General features: G+C 56.9%; 1 protein-coding gene across 1 annotated transcript in view; it reads left to right on the top strand.

Moving 5' to 3' along the window:
* Window positions 1–4,534: 4,534 nt before the first annotated feature.
* The window catches only part of GCK (glucokinase), a 43,086-nt gene continuing 22,297 nt past the window's right edge, over window positions 4,535–25,323 (top strand). Inside the window, exons 1-2 of the mRNA XM_077849909.1 lie at window positions 4,535–4,841; window positions 5,462–5,867. Coding sequence (XP_077706035.1) covers window positions 5,823–5,867 — 45 coding nt within the window. The 5' untranslated portion in view covers window positions 4,535–4,841; window positions 5,462–5,822. The remainder of the gene's footprint in view (window positions 4,842–5,461; window positions 5,868–25,323) is intronic.

The raw sequence follows: 25,323 nt of genomic DNA, 5'->3' as shown, positions 1-25,323 counted from the left end.
TGGTTATGCAAGAGAATTCTTGGTTTGGGGGTACTACACACCAGTACTTAGGGGGTAGAGAGACAGCACATCTTCACCTCACCTTTGCAGGATTCGGAGGTATATATGAAGGGTAAAGTGAAGGGGTCGGGGTGAAGGTATCCAGGAATGCTTTGTACTGTGCTACAAGTCTAAAATGATGGGGATGGGGAGCCCAGGTGGCTCCGTCAGTGAAGTGTCTGCCTTCAGCCCTGGTCATGATCTCAGGGTCCTGAGATTGAGCCCCACATCGGGCTCCCTGCTCAGTGGGGAGTCTGCTTCTCCCTCTCCCTCTGTCCCTCCACCCTGCTCATGCTCTTTCTCTCAAATAAATAAATAAATAAATAAATAAATAATATTTTTTAAAAGATTTTATTTATTTATTAGAGAGAGAGAGAGAGAGACAGGCAGAGGGAGAAGCAGGTTCCACCCAGGGAACCTGACGCAGAACTCGATCCCGGGTCTCCAGGATCACACCCTGGGCCAAAGGCGGTGCTAAACTGCTGAGCCACCTGGGCCACCCAATAAATAAAATATTTTTTTTAAATGATGGGAATAGAAAAGATTATCAGAAGGGAGCGCTGATGTTATGCATGCAGCTCCAGTGGTAGTCGGGGTGGCAAAGCTGTCTGAAGTCCAGACTCTCCCTTGTGCACTTGCGCCCTAGAGGAAGAGCTTCCCTGGAGACAGGACTGGAGCCATGCTGCCCACAGCATGTGGTCCAGGCTCATATTCACCCCTGCTGGGCAGGCGGGTGCCCACATACCTTCAAAGCCCTCTCAGCTCACGAAGGGACCCATTTTAGCTGCACAGTGGGACCCCCGTAGAGCTGGATCAAAGCCAGCTGAGGGGCACGCTGGGGGTTCCTGGGGGACCTGGCCACACAGTGGCCTTGGCTTCTCATCTGGTCAGCCAGGGCCAGGGCAGCAGGGCTGTTTTCAGGGTAAATGTATGGTGAGCCTCTGCAGCCTACACAGGAACAGGGGCCCTGAAAGGAACCACAGATGCCCTCAGGCCTCCTAGAATTCCAGGGCGTGTCACTCCTAAGTGTGCAGGCTAGACATGTCCACCACTACAAGGTGGCAGCGTCTGAGAGCCAGCAGATGCAAGAAGCCCATTGTGACTCTCGTTTTATTCTCCAAAGTGGGAGATTAAACCCCCACATGAAAGGTGCCCTCTTGGTAGCAGGAGGAAGACATGCTTTTTTTTTTTTTTAAGATTTATTTATTTATTTATGATAGACAGAGAGAGAGAGAGGCAGAGACACAGGAGGAGGGAGAAGCAGGCTCCATGCTGGGAGCCCGATGCAGGACTCGATCCCGGGACTCCAGGATCACACCCTGGGCCAAAGGCAGGCGCCACCCAGGGATCCCCTGCTTTTTTTTTTTTTAAGATTTTATTTATTCATGAGAGACAGAGAGGCAGAGACACAGACAGAGGGAGAAGTAGGCTCCCCGAGGGGAGTCCCATGTGGGACTCGATCCCAGGAACCCGGGGTCACGACCTGAGCCAGAGGCAGACACTCAACCACTGAGCCACCCAGGTGGCCCAGGAAGAAGACATTCTAATCACCAGAGATGAATGAGGCCTAGCAAAATTGGTACAAACAAGCCTCACCTTGCAGTTACTTCCAGCATGTCCCCTCCATAGCCCCAGCCCCTCTATCTTGTGGGTCCTTCACTGTTTTTTTGTTTTGTTTTGTTTTGTTTTGTTTTGTTTTGTCATAAGAGTGTTTGCTATTGATTTTTCCTGTTCTGGTTTCCTCTCTGGGTCTTCATTCTCTTTAGAAGGCTCCTGTGTACCTGCAAAAACTGTAATAAAACTTGTTTGCAAAAAAACACACAAAAAACAAAAAACTTGTATGCTTTTCTCCTGTTTAAGGCATTTTGGGTCTTAGATTCAGCTGAAGACCCAAAGAGGGCAGAGAATTTGTCTTCCTGCCCACTGGCCTAGGGAGCACAGACTTGATGCCGTCCAGCCCCGGCCCCTAGGAACACTGCTCACTACCACAGGCCTTCCAGCAGATTGCCCAGGCTGGCAGCCAAGAGGGAACAGATGTCAGAGCAAGAGGGAAGAGGGTACACTATGAGGAACTCCCCCTCCCCCTGAGCCCCCATCCCTGGACTGAGCTCCCCTTCCCCCTGAGACCCCCATCCCCGGCTGAGCTCCCCTCCCCCTGAGCCTCCTCCCCCTAAGCCGCCCCTCCCCCTGACGTGACCAGTGGCCCACGAGGTGACCAGCAGCCTGCGATGTGACCAACGGCCCACAAGGTGACCAGCAGCCCATGACGTGACCAATGGCCCACAAGATGACCAGCGGCCCGTGACGTGACCAGCAGCCCGCGACATGACCACCGGCCCACGAGGTGACCAGCGGCCTGCGAGGTGACGAGCGGCCCACGACATGACCAGTGGCCCATGACGTGACCAGCACCCTGCGAGGTGACCAGCGGCCCATGACGTGACCAGCGGCCTGCCCCTGTGCTGGCAAACCTGAATCGCAAGACTTGCTGGAGGAGGGAAGTCCTATGGTACAGAAGATGTAGGGAAGGGCCTGCTTGTCCTGCCCGGTGTCCAGAAGTTACCCTGACACCAGCCGAAAGTGAACTGGCATCGGAGTTTGTTAGCAAGACTGACCTGGGGCAGAAGGAAGGCCAGCACAGGGAGAGGAGAGGGAAACAAAGCAGTCTTATTAGAGGAGGGGCCCCAGGCAGTCCAGAGTGTGGGCCCGGTGGCTGTAGCATTTGAGGACGGGCCTGGATTATATCATAATTAGCCAACTAAGCACTGTCCTCTCTCAAGAAGTATTCAAGATGCCTGCAAGGGGTAGGAACCACAACATTATTCCTGTTCTGGGGACATGGGTCAGATAAGGACACATGGCTGCTTTCTGCAGAAGAGCAAGGAGGAGAACACACTTAACCCATCCTCTGCCGGGATGGCATCACTGCAAACCCACCACTAGGTGCATGGGCCAGGGTGGCCCCTGGGGGGGTCCTCCCTGGGGACTCTCTGTCAGGACCTCAGGACGTCAAAGGTCCATCCACCTGCCTCTTGTGTCTAGTTTCCTGCCGAACACGTGGGACAGACAGATGTGGCAGAGGGGGAAGAGCCACTTCTATGTTCAGATAACGCGGTACAGACAGCAAAGAAAGGGCATCGAAAGGGACCGCTCCCTGTCCTGCGCATGGACAGACAGATGTGGCAGAAGGGGAAGAGCCACTTCTACGTTCAGACGACACGGTACAGACAGCAAAGAAAGGGCATCGAAAGGGGCTGCTCCCTGTCCTGTGCACCACAAAGGACAACATCCAAGCAAAAGGGGACTGCTGCCTGCACCCCAAGTCATGGCATCTCCAGTGGCTGGGAGCCTGGTCTAGACAGAAGCTACCCCGAGGGCCAAGAGCACATCTCAGAACTGGAAACTGTAGGAAAGCCTCCTGACTGCCTCTCAGGCAGCCTGGGAAGAGAGTGGGAGGTGGCCTCTGAGCAGGTTGCTAATCTGGCCTCCGTTCCCCAGGAAGCACAAAGTTATTCGTCAGGCTCAGGTTAGCTGCAGTTCCAGCCTTGACTTCATAGCCCGTTGACTACACCTGTGAGTGACTAGAGCCAAGCTGCTCCCTTACAACAGAAAAATCAAACGGTAGGGGATGAACCATGTGTCACCAGCATTACATGTCAGTGGGGAAACAATCACCTACCCCACAGATACTAGTCTCACTAATATCTGCATACCTCACTACCTCACAGCATACATAAAAACAAGTTCCAGAAGGATCAAAGTGCTAAACATTAAAAGAAAGAAAGAGAAATAAATAAATAATAAATAAATAAGTAAATAAGTAAATAAGTAAATAAATAAATAAATATTGGAAGGAAATGTGGGAAAATATTTTTCCAGTTTTGGGTGGGAAATGCCTTTCTTAACAAGACATGAACCTCGGAACAAGAAAGCCAAGACTGAAATTCATGAGAAGGAACCACTTCTGTGTGATGAAGACACCAGCGATCAAGTCTGAGCGTAGGATGGACCGCAGGAAACATCACGGCAGATTCAATCAAGGGTTAGTAGGTATTAGAGATGGAATATGAGAGCCCGTTACACAAAAGGAGACGTGAAAGACGGTCCAGTGACAGAGTGAAGCCCAGGCCTCAGTGTTAAAATAAAGAGTGTAAACAAATCATCCTTAGAGAAAAAAATGCAAATAGCCAGCGAACAGACAAAGAGGACCCAGGGCTTTGTGGTTAAATGACAACGAGACAACAGATCAGGAAAAGATTATCAAGATTTATAATCTCAAGGGTGGGCCAGTGTGGAGGCAAACTCCTAAGGTTGGTGGGAGGATTAATAAAATGCGAGAGCCTTTTGAGGGAGCACTATAATCTCATCTGCCCGGATGTAAAATGTGCAGAGCGTTTGATCTAGCAGTCCAGCCTCTAGGAATCTTCTGGAAGACACATGTGCATGTTTTGACTGGTAAAACACAAAGCCCCACGATGGGGGAAGAGTGGAACTGCCCAGATGACCACGAATAGAAAGTTGGTTTAAAATGGGACAGCACGTCGTTGGTCTGGAGAGTCTCACTGGCCACTCCTCCTCGCTCCCCCTGCTGGACCTCTAGACGTCTCCTGTCTCCTGGGTGGCCTGGTCCTGACCCTGCCGGGCCCCATTCCCACGCTCCCCCCGACAGCAGCCACCGGCCACTGGAGTGCTCGCGGTGTGCCAGTCCTGAGCCGCTCTGCGAGGATGAAGCACACCAGGCTTCAGAGGCTGAGGCCAGAAGCACCGGTTGAGATGGTCCTTGGTCTCCCAGTTTGCTCCTGGTGGGTGAGCTCTGGCACCTGGCCTCCCGCTCGGTTCCCAGGGTCCCGTCACTGTGAGCATGACTGGGCATGCACGCGTCCTGAGCTGGGGACCCTGTCCGGGCCCACTGTCCTGGCTCAGGTAGGCAGGGAAGGCGGCCACGGAGCTTACGGGGGGTCCCAGCCTGTGGCAGGGCTGGTGGGCAAGCTGCCTGCCCCCTCTCCTCTGGATTCTGCACGCGCAGGAGCCTCTGCTCCTTAGGACGTGGGCCTGGAAGACCCTGTGACCCTGCCCTGGGAACTGGACAGGTGGCAAAGTCCACGGTGACAGGGCGATTGGGCCGTTGCTATGGTGATGGGGATGGAGGCGTTTGCCATCAGCCCCGGTTTTCTGCATGGCAGCTCTAATGACAGGATGGTCAGCCCTGCAGAGGCCGGAGGCCTGAGGCCCTGCTCTCGGTTGCCATGGCAGCGCGGGCCCTCTCGGGGAACACAGAAGGCCCCGTGGGGGGACTCCCCACTCCACACCTGGTCAAAGCAGGAAGTGCTGGGTGGCGCAGAAGCTGGGGAAGGCTGGTTGGGGTGTGAGAGGGATGTGGTCCCCTAAAGCCTAGTTGCTCAAGAGTTGTCCCTGGCCCCAGGAGGAGAGCGGACCCTTTCTGCTGAGTGTGTCTGGAGGACACTGTGCCACCGCAGCCCAGCGTCACCTGGAGGGACGGCTGACTGGCGCTGGCCAGTCCTGGCCTCCAGCGATGGCCACACGGGCCTGGGTGGGGAAGGGTCCCGGCTGTATCCCCGGAGAGAAGCCCGGCCAGCTTGCTGGTCAACGATGAAAAGGAGGAAACTCTACGCCTGAAGCTCGAGCCAGAAACCGGCTGGAAGGTGGACCATACCCTCCCTTCAGATCCTTCCTTGGCTGGCGACACCTTGGGGGACTTCTGCTTCAGAAGCTGTCCAGAAACACTGAGGGGTTCCAGCTCACACGAGCTGCCCACCACACACATGCTGGATGACAGAGCCAGGATGGACGTCACCAAGAAGGAAAAGGTAATGCACAACCTGGAGGGTCTATTCAAGCACTCGTTGTGTGGGGGCACCTGGGTGGCTCAGTCAGTTAAGCATCTGCTTTCGCCTCAGATCATGATCCCAGGGTCCTGGGATCAAGCCCCATTTTGGACTCCCTGCTCATTGGGGAGTCTGCTTCTCCAGGAGGGGTGCTGGTTGTGGCTCATTGGGCACAGACCAGCCTTGGTTCCCTGGCCCCTGAGGGAAGGCCTAACGGAGGGGGAGCCCAGGGCAGCGGCTCTGTCTGGTCAGAAGGCCCCCTCTTCCCAGCAGGCCAGGCCCTCTCCGGCTGCTTCAGGCTCCAGCCCCGTGACTGGGCAATTAGGCTGCCAGGAGGTCTGGCAAGTGGCTTTCATTGGCCGGGGGTCTGGGGAATTTAGAGCCCCGGCTGGAGGGGGGATTTGGGGCCTGGGGTCTCAGTGGGCAGAGCCAGCTGCCAGGCTGGGAGGCAGCACCCAGCAGGTATTGTGATGGGCCCTGGACAGCTTCATAGGATTCACTCCAGGAGGAGCACGGTTGCTCCTGGTGAGGAGCAGAGAACAGTTACTTTTTCCAAAACAGAGAGAAATCCAGACGTCCTTTCAGGCCGCCCTGTGCCCAGGCAGTGAGCAAGGAGACAGGGCTGGGGCCAGGGCAGGGGGAGCATGCCTGCAGCCCCAGGCCAGTCATCAGGGCAGGACAGGGATCCAGTCCCTTTGGCACAGTCTCCTCCTCACATGTCTTCACTTCTTCTGTGACTTGACGAGGTCAGCACAAACACGAGCTGGTTCTGCTCCCAGCAGAGCTGATGATGTGAGGAGAAAAACAAGCAGCCTGAGCCAGGGTGCCTGGAGCCGCAGGCAGCAAGACAGGCCGAGTCCCCAAGCGAGTCCTATAACTACTGGCGTGGCAGGAGTTTGGATGAGAAATGCTGCCCAAAGGGGCCCCGGGAGGCTACTGGGGAGCAGAAGGGTGACTAGGTGACAGTGAGAGTGAGGGCCCGGGGAGCCCGTTCTCAGACTCTGGGGCTGGTCCTTGCTCCTGCCCATCTGCACCAGGGGACACAATGCCCCCCAACCGAGGGGTGCTGGTCCAGTCCCCGAGGCAGGGCCGGCTCCAGAGCCCCAGGCTGAGAGCAGAGGGGGGAAGCCCCGCCTCTGGCATACACTTGAAAGGAGCACCAAAAACATCAGTGATCAAGGTCGATAATAATTTCTGAAGAATCAAAATTAATGCAAAAGAGCGTGGAGAAGAAAATCTCAAAAGCTTAACAAGAGGCAGCATGAGTGTCTCCATTTCTGCATTTGTCCCAGCCTTGTGCCCCCTGTTCTGTAGGGTCAGTGAGCTGGGGCCCTGGCCAGTGTGCAGGGAGGCAGGGGGCAGCCTGGCTGAGCATAAGTCCCCCATCCCATCTGGAGGGCTGCAGTGGCTTCAGGAGCTGAGGTTTGGCTTCCAGGCCTGTCTTGCTCCAGCCCTGCGCTCCCGGGAAGTGCTACCGCCCCCCCCCCCCCCAAGCCAGCACTGGCCCTGGAGCAGTGAGCAGTATGTCCCTCACAGCGGCTGCGTCCACCTCAGGCTCCTGGGAGGAGGGAATGGAGGCACCAGCGCTGCTCTTCCTCTGCATGCAAGCAGCCCTCTGGTCGGTGTTGAGCCTTCCACGCTTACGGCTGTCACCCCTCCAGAGTCTGCGTGAGCCTGTGGGCTCTGCTATCCTTCAGTGGCTTCTGCACGTGTATGCCAGCCCCTTGCACAGCTTCTAGAGCTCACTGGGGGCAGGGCTGTGCCTCTGGCTGCCCCTTGGACCCCATCATAGCATGTGCATTCCTGTGGCATGGAGCTCTGGCTCTTGATGGCCACCCCTCCTGCATGACCTGAAGGTGGGGACCTGGGAACCCTGTCGGAAGCCCCAGCATGTGGTTCTCCCTCCGCCTCCGGGTGGGTCCCACCCGCTCCATGAGCAGCCAGTGGGCAGGAAGGAGGGAGCTCCACAGTGCTTTCCAGGAAGAAGGCTGGTGGGTGGCGCTCCCTCATCGTAGCTCACCGAGGGGTTTCAACAGCAGATGTTTGCTTCTCTCGGATCTGGGGATGCAAGCCCCAGGTTGAGACACCAGCAGGCTCGAGTTCTGGCGAGGGCCTCTTCCTGGCTCGTGGGTGGCCGCCTTCCCGCTGTGTCCTCACCTGGCAGAGACAGAGAGCGCAGGTGTCCCCTTGCGTGGGACCCTTCTGTAGCCTGTAGAATGGAGCATCCTGAAGTCAGGCCCTCCGGCTGCCAGGGCACAAGCCCCGACCAGGTCTGCTCCTGCTCCTGTGGTGGCAGGACCAGGCCAGAGGCCCAGGCCTCCTTCCCCGCCCTTCTGCAGAGCTGCCCCGAAGCCACCGCACGGCAGGACAGAGCAGGGCTGTGCTGCTGCAGGAGGCCCCCAGGGCAGGTCCGGGGCCCCCGCACTGGGGTGGGCTGCAGCTTTTCTGGGGATGCTGGAGGGTGTTGCTTCGACCGAGACGCAGTCCTGGCCTGCGCCCTCCTTGCACCTTCATCTCCCCTTCCCTTCTCACGGGGCCGTGCTGGGTCTTGCTGGCACTCAAAGCAGTATGCCACTCCGTCTTGTTTCTCTGTCTGCCTTTGTCTGTCTCTGTCTGCCTTTGTTTCTCTGTCTCTTTCTGTCTCTCTGTCTCTTTGCCTCTGTGTCCCTGGCTGGGGAGGGGATATCATCAGACCCTAAGCCTGCCCCAGGCCTGTCCCCCTCCTCGGGGGCTGGCCCACCCCTGCCCAGATCCCTCCCAGGTGGCCCCTCACCTCCTGCCCTCTGTTGTCCTCAGCTTCTGGGGGCCTCAGGGTGACTTCTCGGTGTCCGGCAAGGCCCTGGCTCTCTGACCCATGGCCACCTCCCCTCATGCTCTGTGTACTCAATTCCTTTATTTTTCTACGTGGATGGCCCTTTTCTGGGTGAACTGGCCACCCCACTGTTTGGATGCGCCACTTGACCAGGACCTGCTTTTCTGGTTCTCTTTGCTCCAGGTAGGCTGTCTGTCTGTGTAGCCAGTTTCCCATGGGTTCGCCTGCCTCACCTTTCCAGGGCCTCGGTGGTCAGGCCTCGTGAAAACCACCGTCAGGGTTTCTCCGCGGGGAGAGGAAAGCTGTTTGCCTCCCCGGTTCAGATCTTTTCTCCCCCTTTGGTGAAATGTTCTCGGTTTACCTCTCTGGGTACCTCTCTGGGGCCTGGGCTCCCCTTGCTGCCCCAGTCAAGGTCCTGGCCCGGGTTTTCCTGTGACCACAAGAAAGGTCACCCACCCACCCAGACTCCTCCTTGTCCAGCCATTGGTGCCAGAAAGTCCCGACTGCCAAGGACAGGGCAGGGGTTGGTGTACTCGGGTCCTGAGCAGGGTCCCTGCAGGGCCGCAGTGGGTGCGGGTGCTGGGCTGGGCACTGTGTGGGGGGCCACCAGCCTTGGAACCCAGAGCCCAGCTGCACACCGACACCAAGGGAAGGGGCTTTGGGTTAGGGCCCAGGAGGCGACAGAGGGGCCGAAGGAGTGCAGTGAGCTAGAGTCCTGGGGCAGGAAGGGGGATGGGAGGGCCCCTGCACCTGGGTGGCCAGTGCTCCCTGGACCCCCTCCCTGCGCCCCCCTGAAGTCCTCCCAGCCCTCCTATCAAGCAGCATCCCTTTGTGATGCACATGCCCTGCTCTGCGTGCAGGGCTGCCCCACACCAGGCTGCACCTGCCCAGCCAGGGGGGCTCCGTGTCATGGTGGTGCCCTCCAACCTGCGTGCAGCCCCAGACATGGGGAAGAGCCCCAGCGATGGGTCCTGGCCCCCAGGTCTCTGTGAAGGACAGTCTGTGGGGAGCCTCTGCCTCTGACTGGGGCCCTGTGTACAGAGGCCGAGCGGATTGCTGAGGTAATGCCGGGTAACTTTTGGAGGCTTGGCTGCGAGCGACCATTCGTTCTGAAGTGATGGGTCCAGAGGTGGCCCTGCCTGGCCTGCAGAAAAGGGGAGAGCATCGCGTGTCAGGTGGGATGGGCATGAAGACTTGTCAGAGGCGTGGGCAGAGCTAAATCAGCCTGGGACTCTCGGGGACACGGGGGCTCCTGGCACTGCCCTCCAAGGAGGGAGGGGCCTGTCTGTCCTGCCTCACTGCCGCCCTATGCAGACAGGTCAACTGCCGCCCAGACAGGTTGCCCACTGCCCAGATAGGTTGCCCACTGCCCAGACAGGTCACCCATTGCCCAGACAGGTCACCTGCTGCCCAGATAGGTCACCCGCTGCCCAGACAGGTCTCCCACTGCCTACATAGGTCACCCACTTCCCAGACAGCTCAGCCACTGCCCAGAGGCTCAGCTGTCACCCAGACAGCTCACCTGCTGCCTTGAGGGTCCCCCAAAACAGAGCTGGGTTTCCGAGCTTCCTGCCTGTGAGGCCCCGCAGACCCTGCTGTGCTCCGGGGGAGGAGAATAAACCCCCCTTGCTCCCCCAAAAGTAGAACTGAGCTGGGCACCCCAGGATGAAGGATCCGTCCCCACCTGCAATGACTGCTTCCTCTGGGTCCTGCCCTTCTGCTGCGGCACCCCCCCCAGGCTTCAGTCTCACACCTGCCCCCTCCCTGCCCGCTCCCAGTGGGGTGGCCTTCCCCAGCCCTAAAGTTCCCTAAAGGGCCCCCAGCAGGCCTCCTTGGGGGACTCACAGGCCTCAGCAGGGTGGGAGTCTCGTGCCACATAACCCTGCACCTACCTCCCCAGAGAAGCTGTGCTTCCTCTCCACAGAGACGCAAGTCCAAAACTGTCCTGCAAGTATCCAGATGAGGGAAGGAATGGGTGCCACTGCATGCCATGGGCTTTCCCAGAGGACACAGGATCCGCACCCGCATCCTGTGCCCCTGCCCATGGACATCATGTGCCCACGGATGCGCTCCAGTCAAACCCACCCACGAGGCTCCCTTTGCCCTGTGGAGGGCCCAGAGCTGCACCGCTGCGGCTGGTGGGCCTCGGGCCCCACCCAGAGCACGTGTGGAGGTGGCATGTCCACAGGAGCATTGGCCTGCTCCCCCCGCTTCTGGACGTGCAGCCCCCAGCTTGGTGCCCCCGAGCATACTCTGAAAACCAGGAACGCATAAAGTCATAAATAAGTCCAATAAAAGTGAATGATGGCTGGCTGTGACCATAGCGCCGAGAGGCCCGCTAGTGGGCAGGGATTTCAGCTGATTACGAAGAAACACCGGATCTTCCGTGTTTCATCAAGAGACACCGTGATGACACAGACACACACACACTACAGCACAATCTCAACCCCCGACTGAAGCATTGCCTGTTAATTACGCAGAAACTACACTAACATTGTGAGCAAACCTCCGCGGGTGGGGTGCTGGGTTCCCAATAACTGGGCTTTCAGTTCTGCCCCGGGGCGAGTGTACTGAGGTCCACGAGCCCCTGCCTCCTGGATCCAGCCTGGCTTGTGGGGGAGGCCCTGTGGCCTCTGCACCTGGGGCCTCTGCCCCTGCTCCCTCACAGTCCCAGCTCACACATTGTGGGGGCAGCAGGCCGGGGGGGCAGCAGGCACCCCAAGCCACCGCCAGACCTCAGGCATTGAGGAGTGTGCTTGGGGGAGCATCGCCAACACCTGGCCCCTGCAGTCCCAGGGCTCGCACAGTTAAATGGATTGCTTCCCAGGGAGGGTGGCTAGGGTGGCTGCCTGGGTTTCCCTGAAACCCCTGGACGCTGTAGGGTCCGAGAACCGATGGCGGGATTTGGAAACGGCCTCTGGGGCTGCAGCTGGGCATCAGCCTCATCCCGCAGAGGCTCAGACAAACTTGATCTTTTTAGGAAACAGGTGTAATGACACTGTCACGACACTATCCGGGAGTCAGGAGGCTCGCCCCGGGCCTGCAGAGAATGCACACAGCGTCTTCCCACAGCTGCCAGCGTCTGCCTGGCTCCCTCTGACCCCTGCTCCAGACCTGGGCCCTGCCCCCGGGAAGGTTTCCTCGTATTCCTCTCAGCACTTCTCAGCTCAGGCTCTCGCTCTGCCCGGGTCTCCTGGATCTCCAGGGAGTGCTCAGGGGGTACCGGGGTCTGTGCTGTGTGCCCACAGGCTGGGACAAGAACCCATGACCCGGCCAAGTCCGAACACGTCCCAAGTGCCAGGGAGGGCGCCGTGGGGCCATCACTGGGTGACCTGACCCTGAACTCAATGCTCCCCCGTGCCTGCCTTGGCCTCTTACGCCTCCCGTCTGTCTCTGTCTCCGCAGAGTGCCTTGTGTTCAAGCTCCTACTAACCTGGGGCCCCTTCTCCACGCCATACCTCCCAGGCCCTGCCAGCTGGAGCCCACTGCCCTGTCCATGCCTCTGGCCATCTCTCTGCATCCTGGTCATCACGGCCGCCCTCCCCCGAGGGAGGTGAGCTCTTGGCCTCAGGGTAGACAGACTAGCCGCTCTGAGTCCAGCTGCTGCCATTCGGCCTCCTTGGACTCGCCTGCTTACAACCAGAGAGAGACCTCCGTCTCCGGAGGCCCAGCTAGACCTATCCCTCCCCTGTGGCCCTTGGCCTTCTGGGTCTTCTGGAAGGGACCTGGGGTCTTGCTGGGGCCATGCACCTGCTGGGGAGCCACGGAACATACTGCCTGGCCCAGCAGGCTGCCCGGGACACTAGAACGGGCCACCTCAGGGATCAGAAGGCTGGCACTGGGGACAGACCAAGGGTCCTGTTCTGGGCACACCCATCCCAATCTATGTCTGTCCTCCGGGCAGCCTGGTGTGGACACTGAGCAGTCGCCTCTCCTTCCTTCCACACCTGCCCACAGGCCTCCTTCTGCTCTGGGACAAGGGCGACTGCCCCGTGAAGGCCAGCCTTACTGTGCCCTCCTAGGGCCCCAGGGCCCCAAGCACTCTCTCTGCCTCCCTGTCCTCACCCCTTCACTCAGCTCCGCGGGCTGTACCCCCACGTGCACCTCTCTCACTGCTTGCAGAGTGGGTCACGTGAGAGCAGATGCAGAAGCACGTCTGCCTGCATAGACCCTTCTGCTGCTCTCTGTGGAGCCAGACTCTCCAGCCTCACAGCCGCACACCCACAGCCCCTCGCTGGCCGCCCCAGTCTCAGTGCCCTTCCCTGCACCCTGTGCCCAGCTAGAGCTAGAGCCATTGTGTGTGCCGTGCTGGGAGTTCCTTCCATGTCATCATCACCGGGTTGTCTGTGTGGAGCAGGTTCGGGAGAAGCCAGAGGACAGAAAGGAATACAGAGGGAGCCCCCTGGGAGGCCAGCGTCCCTCATCTCCTCGTGTCCGGGGTCTCCAGGGCCTCGCAGCTCCTAATACTGTGAGCTATTTTCTCAGGTAGTTGTGTTAGTCTGTGCATCTCAAAGATGCCTCCGGGTGCTGAGGGCGGGAGATTCTAGGGGGCCCGGAGTGTTGTCAGGATCAATGTGTGGGGTGATGGTGCCAGATGCTCGTATTAGGGTTTGGGAGAAACGGTCTGCTTTAGGGATTCCAAGCAGAAAGGTTCTGCTACAGGGAATTGGGTGCATAAAGGAGCAAAGCCAGGGGCCACTGTGCCACTCCCGCAATTCCATCCCAGGGCAAGGGAGCCTCTGTCACCATGTCTTTGCCTCATGCTCTCACACACATGAAGCTGGGTCACAGGTCCAGGCAGTGCAAATAGTTACGTCTGTCAAAGCTGGAGGGTCAAGTGCCAGTCCTTTCAAGTATCTCAGCAGTGTGGGCTGTGGTCATCACCAGTCCCACAGAGCAGTGGCTGCAAGGGAACCTGGGAAATGTGGTTCGAGGCTCCAGCCCTCGTGTCCCCTGGAGCCGGAGATTGGGACAGGTGCTGAATGCAGGCAGAGAAGCGAGTCCAGCAGGAAGACATCTGTCGGCCCCCAAAGGAGGCTGTCGAGGAGATAGGTGGTGCTGCGGTTTGGGGCTCAGGGAAAGGTCACGACTGGGGTCACTGCCTCATGGATGAACCGTGGAATTGGTCAGAGCCTAGGGAGTGGCCTTGGATGGAGAAGAGCACAGTGTCTGGGACTGCAGGGTCAGAGCCGCCCCCTCCCCGAACTATGGCATCCCTGCCCAGCCCCCCAATAGGCTGCTGGAGTGCTTCCTAGGGCTGGTGTGCGGTGGGGCGTGGTGGGTCCTCTGTGAGTGTGTTCGTGTGAACAAATGAATCCACTGCCCTGGGAATGCCACGGCTGACACAGGAGCCATCCCCGTGGCCTCTCAGGGTATTCACGCGAGAGGGCAAGCTGGACACATAGGCAGCTCCAGAATTCCCGTGTTCCACCCGCGTAGGAAAGCATTTTGACGCAATTATGACGAGATGTTCATTGTTGTTGTCGGGGGACAGGTTCACTATCCTCCCTCCCTTCCTGGCTGGTTGAAATGTAAAGTTCCCTCTAAGAAAGAGTTTTTATTTATTTATTTTTAAGATTTTATTATTTAGAGACAGAGAGAGAGGCAGAGGGAGAAGCAGGCTCCGTGTAGGGAGCCTGTTGTGGGACTCCATCCCAGGACCCCAGGGTCACGCCTTGGGCTGAAGGCAGATGCTTAATCACTGAGCCACCCAGGGATCCCTCAGAAAGTTTCTAAAAGCACCATAAAGGAAGGCAAATGAAAACGAAGCTGTATCTGGTGGAGATCTCTGCGTGGGCCTGTGGGCTCCACATGGAAGTAGCAGCAGGACTGGTGTTTCCCACATGGTGGCCCCGGTGAGGCCTGGGTCCCACCCCCCAGCAGGGCCTGGGCCTCAGTGACGTCAGCCCCGCTGGTAGACACTTAGGAAAGGGGTGCAGAGATGTGCGGGCCTCTGCTCCCTGGGCTCTGACTCAGGGACATGGTTGTGAGCCTCCGCTCCTGCCTTGGGCCTGCAGGTTCCTCTGCCCCCATCACTCGGTCTACACGTCCCGTCTGGCCACCTGCAGGATCCTTTACACAGAATTCACTACCCAGCGGGGGATGGAGTCCAGCGCACCAGCGGGTCCCGGGACCGAGTGTCCTCTCTCTGCTGCTCCCCCAAGGGGGCCTCGTCCACACTCAGTGTCTGCGTGCACCATGTGCCACCGTGGCTGTGGGGAGGGGACAGTCCCTCGCGTCTGTTTCTGGTCAGGTTCCCCCAGTGTAGAGGCTGAGAGCAGGCTCCTGGGGAGAGTGGCTTGCTGAGGGAGTGCTCGCTGCAGAGCCTGCGTGGCAGTGGGGGGTGCACAGAGCAAGAGAGGGGCCAGCCCTCGACCCCCTGACCTCCAGGGAGCTCCGCAGAGAGGGCAGGAAGCCAGCCTTCCCCTTGGTTAACCTTCCAGGCACTTCCAGCTCTCACAGCAGCTGGTGGCCGGTGGGCCAGCCCTGTGGGGGCGCCAGCGGCAGCACTGCCTTCTGCCCCTAGTGGGGCTCAGATCTCTATCCTGGCACCTGCAGGGAAACCCACAGTCGGATGCTTGGTGAGGTGAACTTCAGCTCCCACGTCCTCGGGGGGTCCCGAGGCTGTAAATGGTGGCTCATGGCTGCCCTGAGTCTGGGGCACACACAGATTCCATGCCACCGCGCTTCCCCCTCAGGAGGACGTTGTGTGAACCCCGAGCTGACATTGGGAGCCACTGGTTATCCCGTCCACCTGGTTATTTGTCGCCATCTCTGTAGCCCATGGTTCCTGGTGGTGGTTAAACCGCCAGCATGGGCCGCGTCTGTCTCCCCGACACTCGTGGTCCTCAGGCCTCTGGCCGGCTCCTCACACTGCTACTCACCACGACCCATGGGTCTCTCCCCATGAAGTGAACCACTGTGTGCAGTGCTGACCATCCAGAGGACGTGTCCTTGCCGTGGTCTCCCAGGACCACCCCAAGGGAGGCTGCAGTGCCTTCTCCAGCTAGCACCTGACACACAGCACCAAGCGCTGGGTGGGTGTCTGCACTCCTCCACAGCTGAGCAAAGGGAAGCCCCTGCTCTGAGGCCACGTATGTGTGAGCTGAGGGACGGGCACGGGGGCGTCCCCGCAGGAGGGGGAGTGACGGAGGGTCTGGGCCGCCCATTCCGGCAGCTGACCTACACTCTCTGGCCCTGCCTGAGCCTGATTTCCACACCTGCCACTTCCATCGAATAATGGGTGGCCACTGGGCCCCCTGATCTGATGACAGAGTGAGCCCCCCAGCCCCCAGCTCATGCCAGGTGGTTCTGGCCACGTGGGCGCTCCATGTCCCCTGGTCGGCTGCTCTGTCTCTCCCAGGACCTGGTGGCGTGCCAGGAGCTGCTTTTCAGGTGGTGATCGGTTCTCTGCCGCAGGCAGCGGCCCCCTGACCCAGTTCTGGTCTCTGACTCTCCTCTTAGCAATTACCAGGGTCTGTACTGTGTCACATCTCCAATCAAGGCTGCCAGGTCCCAGGACCTCAGGGGCAGGGCTGGTCGTGGCACCATTGGGACCAGGTGCCGGATCCACCTAAACTATGAGCCTTCTGTTTTACCTGGTAGAGAAGCTGGAACGGTGTTGCCAGTGTACAGTATCCTGCCTCCACGATATGGCCTGTTATATGTTATGCACCTTTTTTGGTGATAAGAAGAGGCATAGCCTTTGTCCCTTACTTTATTATTTTATTTTATTTTATTTTATTTTATTTTATTTTATTTTATTTTATTTTTAAAGATTTATTTACTTATTCATGAGAGACACAGAGAGAGAGAGAGAGAGGCAGAGACACAGGCAGAGGGAGAAGCAGGCTCCCTGCAGGGAGCCTGATGTGGGACTCAATCCCAGGACCCCAGGATCACGCCCTGAGCCAAAGTCAGATGCTTAACTGCTGAGCCACCCAGGTGTCCCTGTCCCTTACTTTAAAGTGGTCGTCCTGGCGTGACCTCTGGGCCCCCACAAACTTCACGGGCCCCTGACTTTTCTAGAGAGCACATGTCTCACCAGGACATCATGGCTCCTGCCCCTCCCTGCTCGGGTGCATCCAGCCCAGTTGCACCCATACAGCAACGATGTCTCACACCCCGTGGAAAGCCACCCATACAGCGACGCTGTCTCACGCCCCGTGGAAAGCCCAGTAACGCAGGTCTCTCAGGACAGATCTGTGAGAGAGTGAGCGCATTCGCATCCCTTTGCACACTGCTGGCCATCTCGTGTGAGTGCAGACTGCCCCGTTCTTCATTCCAGAGGGTCTTGACAAAGCAAAGGCCTGGGCTCTGGCTGCAAAAATAAAATGCCACAGACACTCATTTCTGCCAGTTCTGGAGGCTGGAAGTCTGAGGCCAAGGCGCCAGCAGGGTGGAGTTCTGGTGAGATCCTGCTCCTGGCCTGCAGATGGCCGTCTGTGCCATGGTGGCCAGAGAGTGCAAGCTCCCGCCTCTTGTCATCCCCAGGGCCCATCTCTAATCCTGATCACCTCCAAACACCGTCCTGTTGGGGGAGGACTTCAATACATGAGCTTTTGGGGCACACGTTCAGGCCATAACAGTAGCTCTGCCAGTTAAGAGCTGCCCACCATGAGCAGCGCTGATCCCTCCAGAAGGAAGTGCCTTTAGCACAGCAGCTGCAACCAGGTCCCCCCTTCATTTGAGTTTGTGCAGGCTACTATCATCTGTCCTGGTCCAGTCAGTCTTTATGGGGACCAGGCTAGAGAATTAATGGTGACAGGATGTGACCCACCACTCTGAACCTTGAAGTCTCTGAGAACGGCAACAATTTCTGTCATTTTTCTTGGGATTGATGCTTTTCTTTTGGCTGGCAGATGTGCTGTGTATGCATGCATGGGTGTGGGGGGTGAGTGTGCATGTGTGTGTGCATGGATGAGTGTGTGTATGCATGAGTGTGCATGCATGAGCAAGTGTGAGTGTGCATGCATGGGCAAGTGTGTGAATGTGCATGCGTGGATGTGTGTGGGGTGTGTGTGCATGAGTGTGCATGCATGGGTGGGGGTGAGTGTGCATGTGTGTGTATGCATGCACGAGTGTGTGTATGCATGTGTGTGTATGCATGGGCATGTGAGAGTGCATGCATGGATGTGTGTGGGGTATGTGCATGAGTATGCATGCATGGGTGTGGGGAGTGAGTGTGCACGTGTGTGTGTGCATGGACGAGTATGTGTATGCATGTGTGTGCATGCATGGGCAAGTGTGTGAGTGTGCATGCATGGATGTGCATGGGGTGAATGTGCGTGTGTATGCATGAGTGGGGGGTGAGTGTGCATATGTGTGCATACAGGATGTGTGTGGGGTGAGTGTGTGTGCATGTAAGTGTGCGTGCATGGGTGGGAGGTGAGTGTGCCTGGGTGTGCTTCATGGGCAAGTGTACATGTGCATGCAGGATGTGTGTGGAGTGACTGTATATGAGTGTACATGCATGGAGTGTGCATGTGTGGGAGTGAGTGTGTGTGTGCGTGTACAGCACTTTCTGGGGCTTGCGCTTAGCCATTCCTGTAGGTCAGGGAACCGCTATGAGGGTTCCTCCAGTAGCTGAGCAAACCCATTCCAGTCCTGCGTCGGGGATCCAGGGATGTGAGCACTGAGTGGGTCCAGGAACTAACCGACCTTGAGTGCAGCAGACGGAGGCCACCACCCCAGGGTACCCCCAACACTAGCTGGGGAGCCGTGATGGCACTTTGGGGCCCCAGATATCAGTGTCTGTTGCCATAAATTTTCATCAAAATATCTGAGTATTACTCTTCCCCAGTGTATTCTAGAACAGGCATGCTTCTTATTAGACTTCGTGGATTACTGCGGGTTTTTGTTGCTTTTTGACAAATCGAAGGCTTGGGGCAGTTCTGTGTCACGTAGGTCGACTGGCACCGTTTTTTTCTTTTTTTTTTTCTTTTTTTCTTTTTTTGCACCATTTTTTTCCAACAGCATTTGCTATCTCTGTGTCATGTTTTGGTAATTGTAGTATTTCAAACTTTTTTGTTATGATTGCATTCACTGTGGTGACCTGTGATTGGTGATCTTGGATGTTAGAGCTGTGTTGTATCAGGACCACAAACCTTGCCCTCATAAGATGGTCAACCTGGTCCCTAAATGTGTCCCAACTGCCCATCTCCCGGCACTTTCCCTCTTCCCTGAGATGCAACAATACTGAAATTAGGCACTTAATTACTCTACAGTGGCCTCTACTTGTTCAAGGAAGAGTCACATGTCTCTCACTTCAAACCAGAAACTAGAAATGATTGAGCTTAGTGAGGAAGACAGGATGAAAGCCGAGATAGTCCAAAAGCTGGGCCTCTTGCACCAAACAGCAAGCCAAGTTGTGGATGCAGAGGAAGAGTTCTAGAAGGATGTTGCATGAGCTATTCCAGAGCACAGGGATGGCAGGAAAGCAGAACAGCCTGACTGCTGACATGGAGACAGTTTTAGTCACCTGGACAGATGATCAGACCGGCCATGACACTCCCATAAACCCAAGCCTCACCCAGAGCGAGGCCCTGACTCTTCTGTTCTGTGAAGGCTGAGGGAGGTGAGGAGACTGCAGAAGAAAATTGAGGAGCCAGCCGAGGAGGGTTCTTGAGGCTGAAGGGGAGAAGCATCTCTGTAAATAGAAGTACATAGTGGAGCAGCAGGTGCTGATGGAGAAGCTGCAGGAAGTCATCCAGAAGATCTGGCTGAGCTCATTCAGGCAGGTGGCAATGCTGACGACAGACTTTGGATGTAGGTGGAACAGCCTGCTGTTGGAGGAGGATGCCACCTGGACTTTTCACAGCTGGAGAAGTCAGTGTCTGGCTTCAGAGCTTCCCGGCACAGGCTGACTCCTGCAGGGGCTCATGTGGCTGCAAAGTGAAGCCAGTGCTCAGTGGCCATTCTGAAATTCCTAGCACCCTGAAGAATCATGTCAGATCCCTGTGTGTGCTCTAGAAAATCACACCTGTTTACAGCATGGCTACTGGATATTTAAGCCCGCCACTGGGATCCCTTTACTGTTCTAAAACAAAGGATTCCTTTCCAGATGGTGCAGCTCACTGACGATGCAGCCAGTAACCCGGGAGCCCTGCTGGAGATGGACGAGAGCACTGTTGGTTTCATGCCTAACACAGCGTCCATTCTGCAGCCTGTGGATCGAGGAGTAATTCCGACTTTCAAGTCCTCTTATTTTGAAATACATTCTGTATGGCCATAGCTAACCATGGACAGTGAATCCTCTAGGGATCTGGTACAAGTAAATTGAAAGCCTTCTGGAAAGGATTCGCTACTCTAGATGCCATTAAAAACATTCATGATATATGGCAAGAGGTCCAGATACCGGCATTAACAGGAATTTGGAAGGAGGCAATTCCAGCGTCCATGGAAGGCTGGGAGGGGTTCCAGACTTGAGTGTGGGGGTCGCTGCAGGTGGTGGAAACAGCCACAGAACTAGAGGACAAAGTGGGGCCTGAAGATGGGGCTGATTTGCTGCGTCTCAGGATAAAAAGATGAGCAGTTGCTTCTTATGGATGAGCAAAGAAAGGGTTCCTTGAGATGGAATCTACTTCCATTTGGGATGCCGGGGAGATCGTTAGAGTGACTACAAAGCATTTGGAATATCATATGAACTGAGTTGGTAAAGCAGCAACAGCGTTTGAGAGGATGAATGCCAAAGTTGAAGGACATTCTCCTATGGGTAAAATGCTATCAAACAGCATCACATACTATGGAGAAGATTTTCTTTCTTTCTTTTTTTTAATATATATATGTTGGAGAAGATTTTCATGCAAGGAAGAGTCAGTGCAGCAAAGTTCATTGTTGTCTTTTAAAGACAACAGCCATAGCCACGTCAGCCTTCAGCGGCCACCATCCTGATGAGTCAGCAGCCACGAACATCAGCATAGACCCACCACCAGCAAGAAGATTATGCTGTCTAGAAGCTCAGATGATGGCTAGCATAGTTTAGCAATACAGTATTTTTAAAAGGATGTAAATACTTATTTAGAGGGAGACGGGGGAGGGGCAGAGGGCGAGAGACAATCTCAAGCAGACTCCCCACTGAGTGTGGCACCTGATGTGGGCTCCATCTCATGACCCTGAGATCATGACCTGAGCCGAAATCAGGGGCCAGACACTTAACTGACTGAGTCGTCCAGGCGCCCCAGCAATAAGGTATCTTAAAGATTTTTTTTAAAGATTTTATTTATTTATTCATGAGACAGAGAGGGGGGCGGGCAGAGACACAGGCAGAGGGAGAAGCACGCTCCATCCAAGGAGCCCGATGCAAGACTCGATCCCGGGACTCCAGGATCACACCCTGGGCTGAAGGCGGGTACCAAACCTCTGAGCCATCCAGGGATCCCCCAAGGTATTTTAAAATTAAGGTATGAACATTGCTTTTTAAGACAAAGTGTACCCTGAGTAGACTACAGTATATGCACAAGGAAACCAAACAAGTCATTTGACTTGCTTTATTGCAGTGGTCTGGAGCCGAACCTGGAGTATGTCTGACATGTGCTTGTAGATAGCTGTAGATCCCTCCCAGGGACTCAGTCCGTCTGTCCTTCCGTCGTGGGTGTTGGACTTGAGAACCGGCTCAGGCTCGGAAGCTGTGCCTTTCTGTTGCAAGTCTCCACTAGGGTGGCCGACCTCAGCCTCCTGCTCACCCGTTCTGGGCCCGTTGGCTGAAGGGGAGGGGCAGTTCTGAGCAGCATTGCCTGCCATCAGCCCTGGTCTGGAGGGGACAGCTCCCACTGAGCCTCTCAGCTGCTGTCCCCTCATCTGCACGTCCCCTGCAGCCTTGGCAGATAGAATGTCCTCCCGCCTTCCCGAGAGCATGGCCAGCATATGGGTTTTCCAAGCATATGGACACAGCAGTGGTGATGTGTCTGCTTCTTTTCTTCTGATCACGTCCTTCAGGGTCTGCAGTGTAAATTCAAGGGCTTCATGTGGGTCATGGCTTTTTTCAGATTTCCATGGGCCCCCGCAGCAATGTCTCTCTCGGAACCCCTGCCCACGTGCAGCCTGCATCCCTGAAGAGAACCCCTACCTCAGTAAAGTCTCCCTTCTCCCGTGCAAAGTGCACCTCCCTTGACCCTGCAACTGACGGTGTGCATCAGTGGGGCTCACGGCTCCCCAGGCTACTGCCTTTCCTGAGCGGGTGCACCAATGCCCAGCTGAGCCTTGGCCCTCGGTGTGGCCGGGTGGGGGTGGGGGAGGCAGAGGCAGTTCCCAGGAAGGGCCTGCCTTGAGTCATGTTGTTCAGGTGAGAGGAGACATCCGCCCTGCAGCACAGGTGTCCTATGAGCCCTGAGGGTTCGTGGCAATCCGGAAATTCAAAACCCTCACACACTCGGAAAATTGATCACAGGTGCCTCTCCACCTCTTCATTCTGTGATGCCATGTTGACATGCTGGAAATTGGCCATGGAGGGGGTATCAGCAGCCTGAAAACCTGAGGGTGCTGCAGACCGGGCCCGGCATCCCTGAGCGCCCTGAGTGGACCATCTGCTGGTGCGCCGCCGCTCACCATGTCCCCCTGTGGCCCCCAGCACCACCCGCCTGTGGCTGCGGGAGACCAATACTACTTCCCCCGGCTCCTGGCTCAAAATCGAGAGCTTGGAGCCTACCTACTATTTCTCTTTTCAGGGCATCGCACCTTATCAACAGCCACTCGGTCACAAGGTCCTCAGGGCTGGCATCTCCCCTGCGCCCTCAGTCCCAGACATCGCACGGGTGGTGCCTCCCTGCCGGCAGCACCCACACTCGCCAGTGAGGATTGGTGACAGCTGCCACCATAGGCCGGGAGGCGCCAATGCCGCTCCTACCCTCAGTCACCTGCTGCAGAGTGGCCCCACTGATTTTTAGGACTCTCCAGGCACCAACTATCTCAGGTCCTAGAAGGAAGGTCTTTGACCAGGTTTCTGGTGCCCATCGTTTAGTGAGAGAGCGCATTCAGATGAGGCCCGCTGGGCAGGTGGGTTGGGTAAGACTGGGCCGGAGGCAGATTCTGACCCCACAAGGAGCTCTGGAGGGTGAACAGCACAATGTGTTGTCCCTCCTGAGTCTGGGACAGACGTGTACTCCGTACCTGTCAGTCACTGGCTGGGGGTCGTGGGCGGGAGGCCAGGGCTGCCAGCCTTAGCAAAGGAAAGTTGAGAATGCCCAGTTAGATGTGAATCTCAGATAAGCAACTTGCCAGTGTTAGCGTCTGTCCCCAGTGCTGCGCGACACACTGCTTTCTCGGCCGATTGTGGGGCTGCACAAGGCAGCAGGTGTTTCGGGGTGGGGGTGGGGGGACGGCGTGGTCCCGTGTGTTGTGGAAGACACAGCCATGTCGAGGGCTGTGGGTTGGCCCTGGGCCACCGGGCCAAATTCTGGTGAATCGTTGTTTAGTTTCCGTGACATTTGGAAACTTGGAGGGCGTTTGCAGGTGGGCATCATTGCTCTCACTGATAGCCAGTCGTGCAGACTCCTGATACTGTAAAGTCGTTCTCCAGAGCATTTCCAGGGTGGCCACAAAGGTCATGAGGATCCTTCAGCCACCACGACTAGGGCCTTTGTGTCAAGTGCCGCGTCCACCCATGTTTGGCCAGTTGAACAGTTTCCCTGGAGCAAGTCAGTGGGGAGGCCAGGGCATTGCCTCCAATCCTACCAGCCCAACCCAGCCTGTCTGTAGCCGGGGGGCCAGTGTGAGGGGCAACATGTGGGGAGCCCCTGCCAGGACCACGGCCTTTCCCCATGCCCCAGCAGGCCGGAGGGTCAGAGCCCGGGAAGCCTGGGGGTGGCATGCATTCTGCTCATGTGGTCAGTTCAGGTCTTTCCCCCAGACCTGTTGCTCACCAACTCCCAGCACAGCCCTGGGTTTCCATCACCTTGAGGTGACCCAGCTCCTACCTCAACTCCCAGGGGCTTTCCTGAGCCCACCCTGCTGGAGGTAACTACGGATCTGTGAGCCCCCGTACCTGGACAGCAGAGCAGAGTGACTTGCCAGCCCCCTGGGTCACAGCAAGGGTCCTTTGGGCTCACACCGAGCTGCTCTGCAGGCCCTGTCATCTCACATAGTGAATAGTCAGGAGGAGGCGGCTCCCAGCCCAATACGGTGCCTCCCTGATGCCAGGCTCTGGGTCAGCCCAGCTCATGCCCCCTGGGCCAGCCCCAGCCCAGTGACACCAACAGGCCTAACGATGCTCCAAAGCATTTCTGCCAGCGTGTCTTCCCAAGAGGCCTCCCTTGTGGCATTCCACGAAAGAGGGGTGAGCATGAGACCAGGCGGGTCCATCCCCCAGGGCTGGGTGCGTTGCCTCGCGACCCAGGAGGAGCAAATGGAATGGAGGGTCCCGGAGCAAGAAGGGAGATGGGCTGGTGGCCAGCACCAGCACCTGCCCCCCACCCCTACCAGTGTGGGCAGCCCTGCTCACAGCCTAGCAGCATGCCCACCCTCTGGCCAGAGCCCAGACCTGTGACCCTGGGCCAGTGGGACCAGAGGGACCAGACCCAGTCACGGGGATGGCTCTCAGGGCGCCCTGGCCTCCAGTGGCGTGGAGTGCTGAGCAGTGGGGACCCACGGTAGGCCAGGATACCCTCTGGTCCTGGGGCTCGGGATGGATGGGGTCTGGCTCTCCAGGGCACTGCCTCTTAAGAGCACAAGAAGGTTGCCGATAGTGATCCTCTCCAAGTGCCATCTGACTGTGGCCCAGAGAAAGGCAAGCTGGGTGCAGACAGGGGACGTGCCTGGGGACCCTGTAGTCCTGACTGTGGTGAAGCTGGACTGCGATCAGGACGCTGGACACGGCAGGGAGCCCTGGCTCTCCTGACCACGCCTGGGCCCAGACCTGTGGGCCAGGTAATAACAGGAAGTCTTGTAGAAAGGTGGGCTTTCTCCGTGCAGAGCTGCAGGAGTGCAGCAGGGAGCATCGCACCCCTGCTTTGTAGGCGCAGAGACAGAAGTCCTGCGGGAGTGAATTCCCCGTCTGAGGTCAGGTCACTAGCCCCTAGGGAGCAGGTCCCGCTGCAGAGCCACACTGGGCCCCAGGGCGCCTGTGCCTTCCCGCCTCTCGCCCAGACCCTACTCCTCACCCGCGGCTCATCCTCTAGGAACTAGGGTATAATAATAAAATTCACCACTTTAGGTGTACAGTCTGACGAGTTTCTGTCAGATGTACACAGTTTCATGGCCACCGTCACCATCAAGATACAAGAGCCTTCCATCTCCCAGAAAGTTCCACCTCCTTGCTGTCAATCCCCCTCCCACTCCCAGGCCCTGGAAACCACTGGTCTGGTTTCTGCCCCTTTGGTTCTATGTAAATGGAATAATTGAGAGCTTCCTTATTTAACCTTAGAAGAGACTGCCAAGCTGCTTTCCAAAGTGAGCGGTGCCATTTTGTATTCCCACCAGCAGTGTTTGAGGGTTCTGGTCATTGTCCATCTTTGAAAGTTTATTCACTCTGGTGGGGATGCTTGAGCATGTCATTGTGGTTTGAATTTGCATTTCACTGGCTGATTAATAGTGTGCATATTTTTATAAGCTTACGGGGTATTCTTCAGTGAGGTTTTTAAAATTGGGTTGCTGTCTTCTTATTGATTGGTCAAGGATCTTTATATATCGTGG

Source organism: Canis aureus, chromosome 15 (genome assembly GCF_053574225.1).
Source record: "Canis aureus isolate CA01 chromosome 15, VMU_Caureus_v.1.0, whole genome shotgun sequence".
Taxonomy (NCBI): Eukaryota; Metazoa; Chordata; class Mammalia; order Carnivora; family Canidae; genus Canis; species Canis aureus.
Note: the sequence above shows the minus strand (reverse complement) of the source record. Positions and strands in the feature narration are given on the sequence as shown.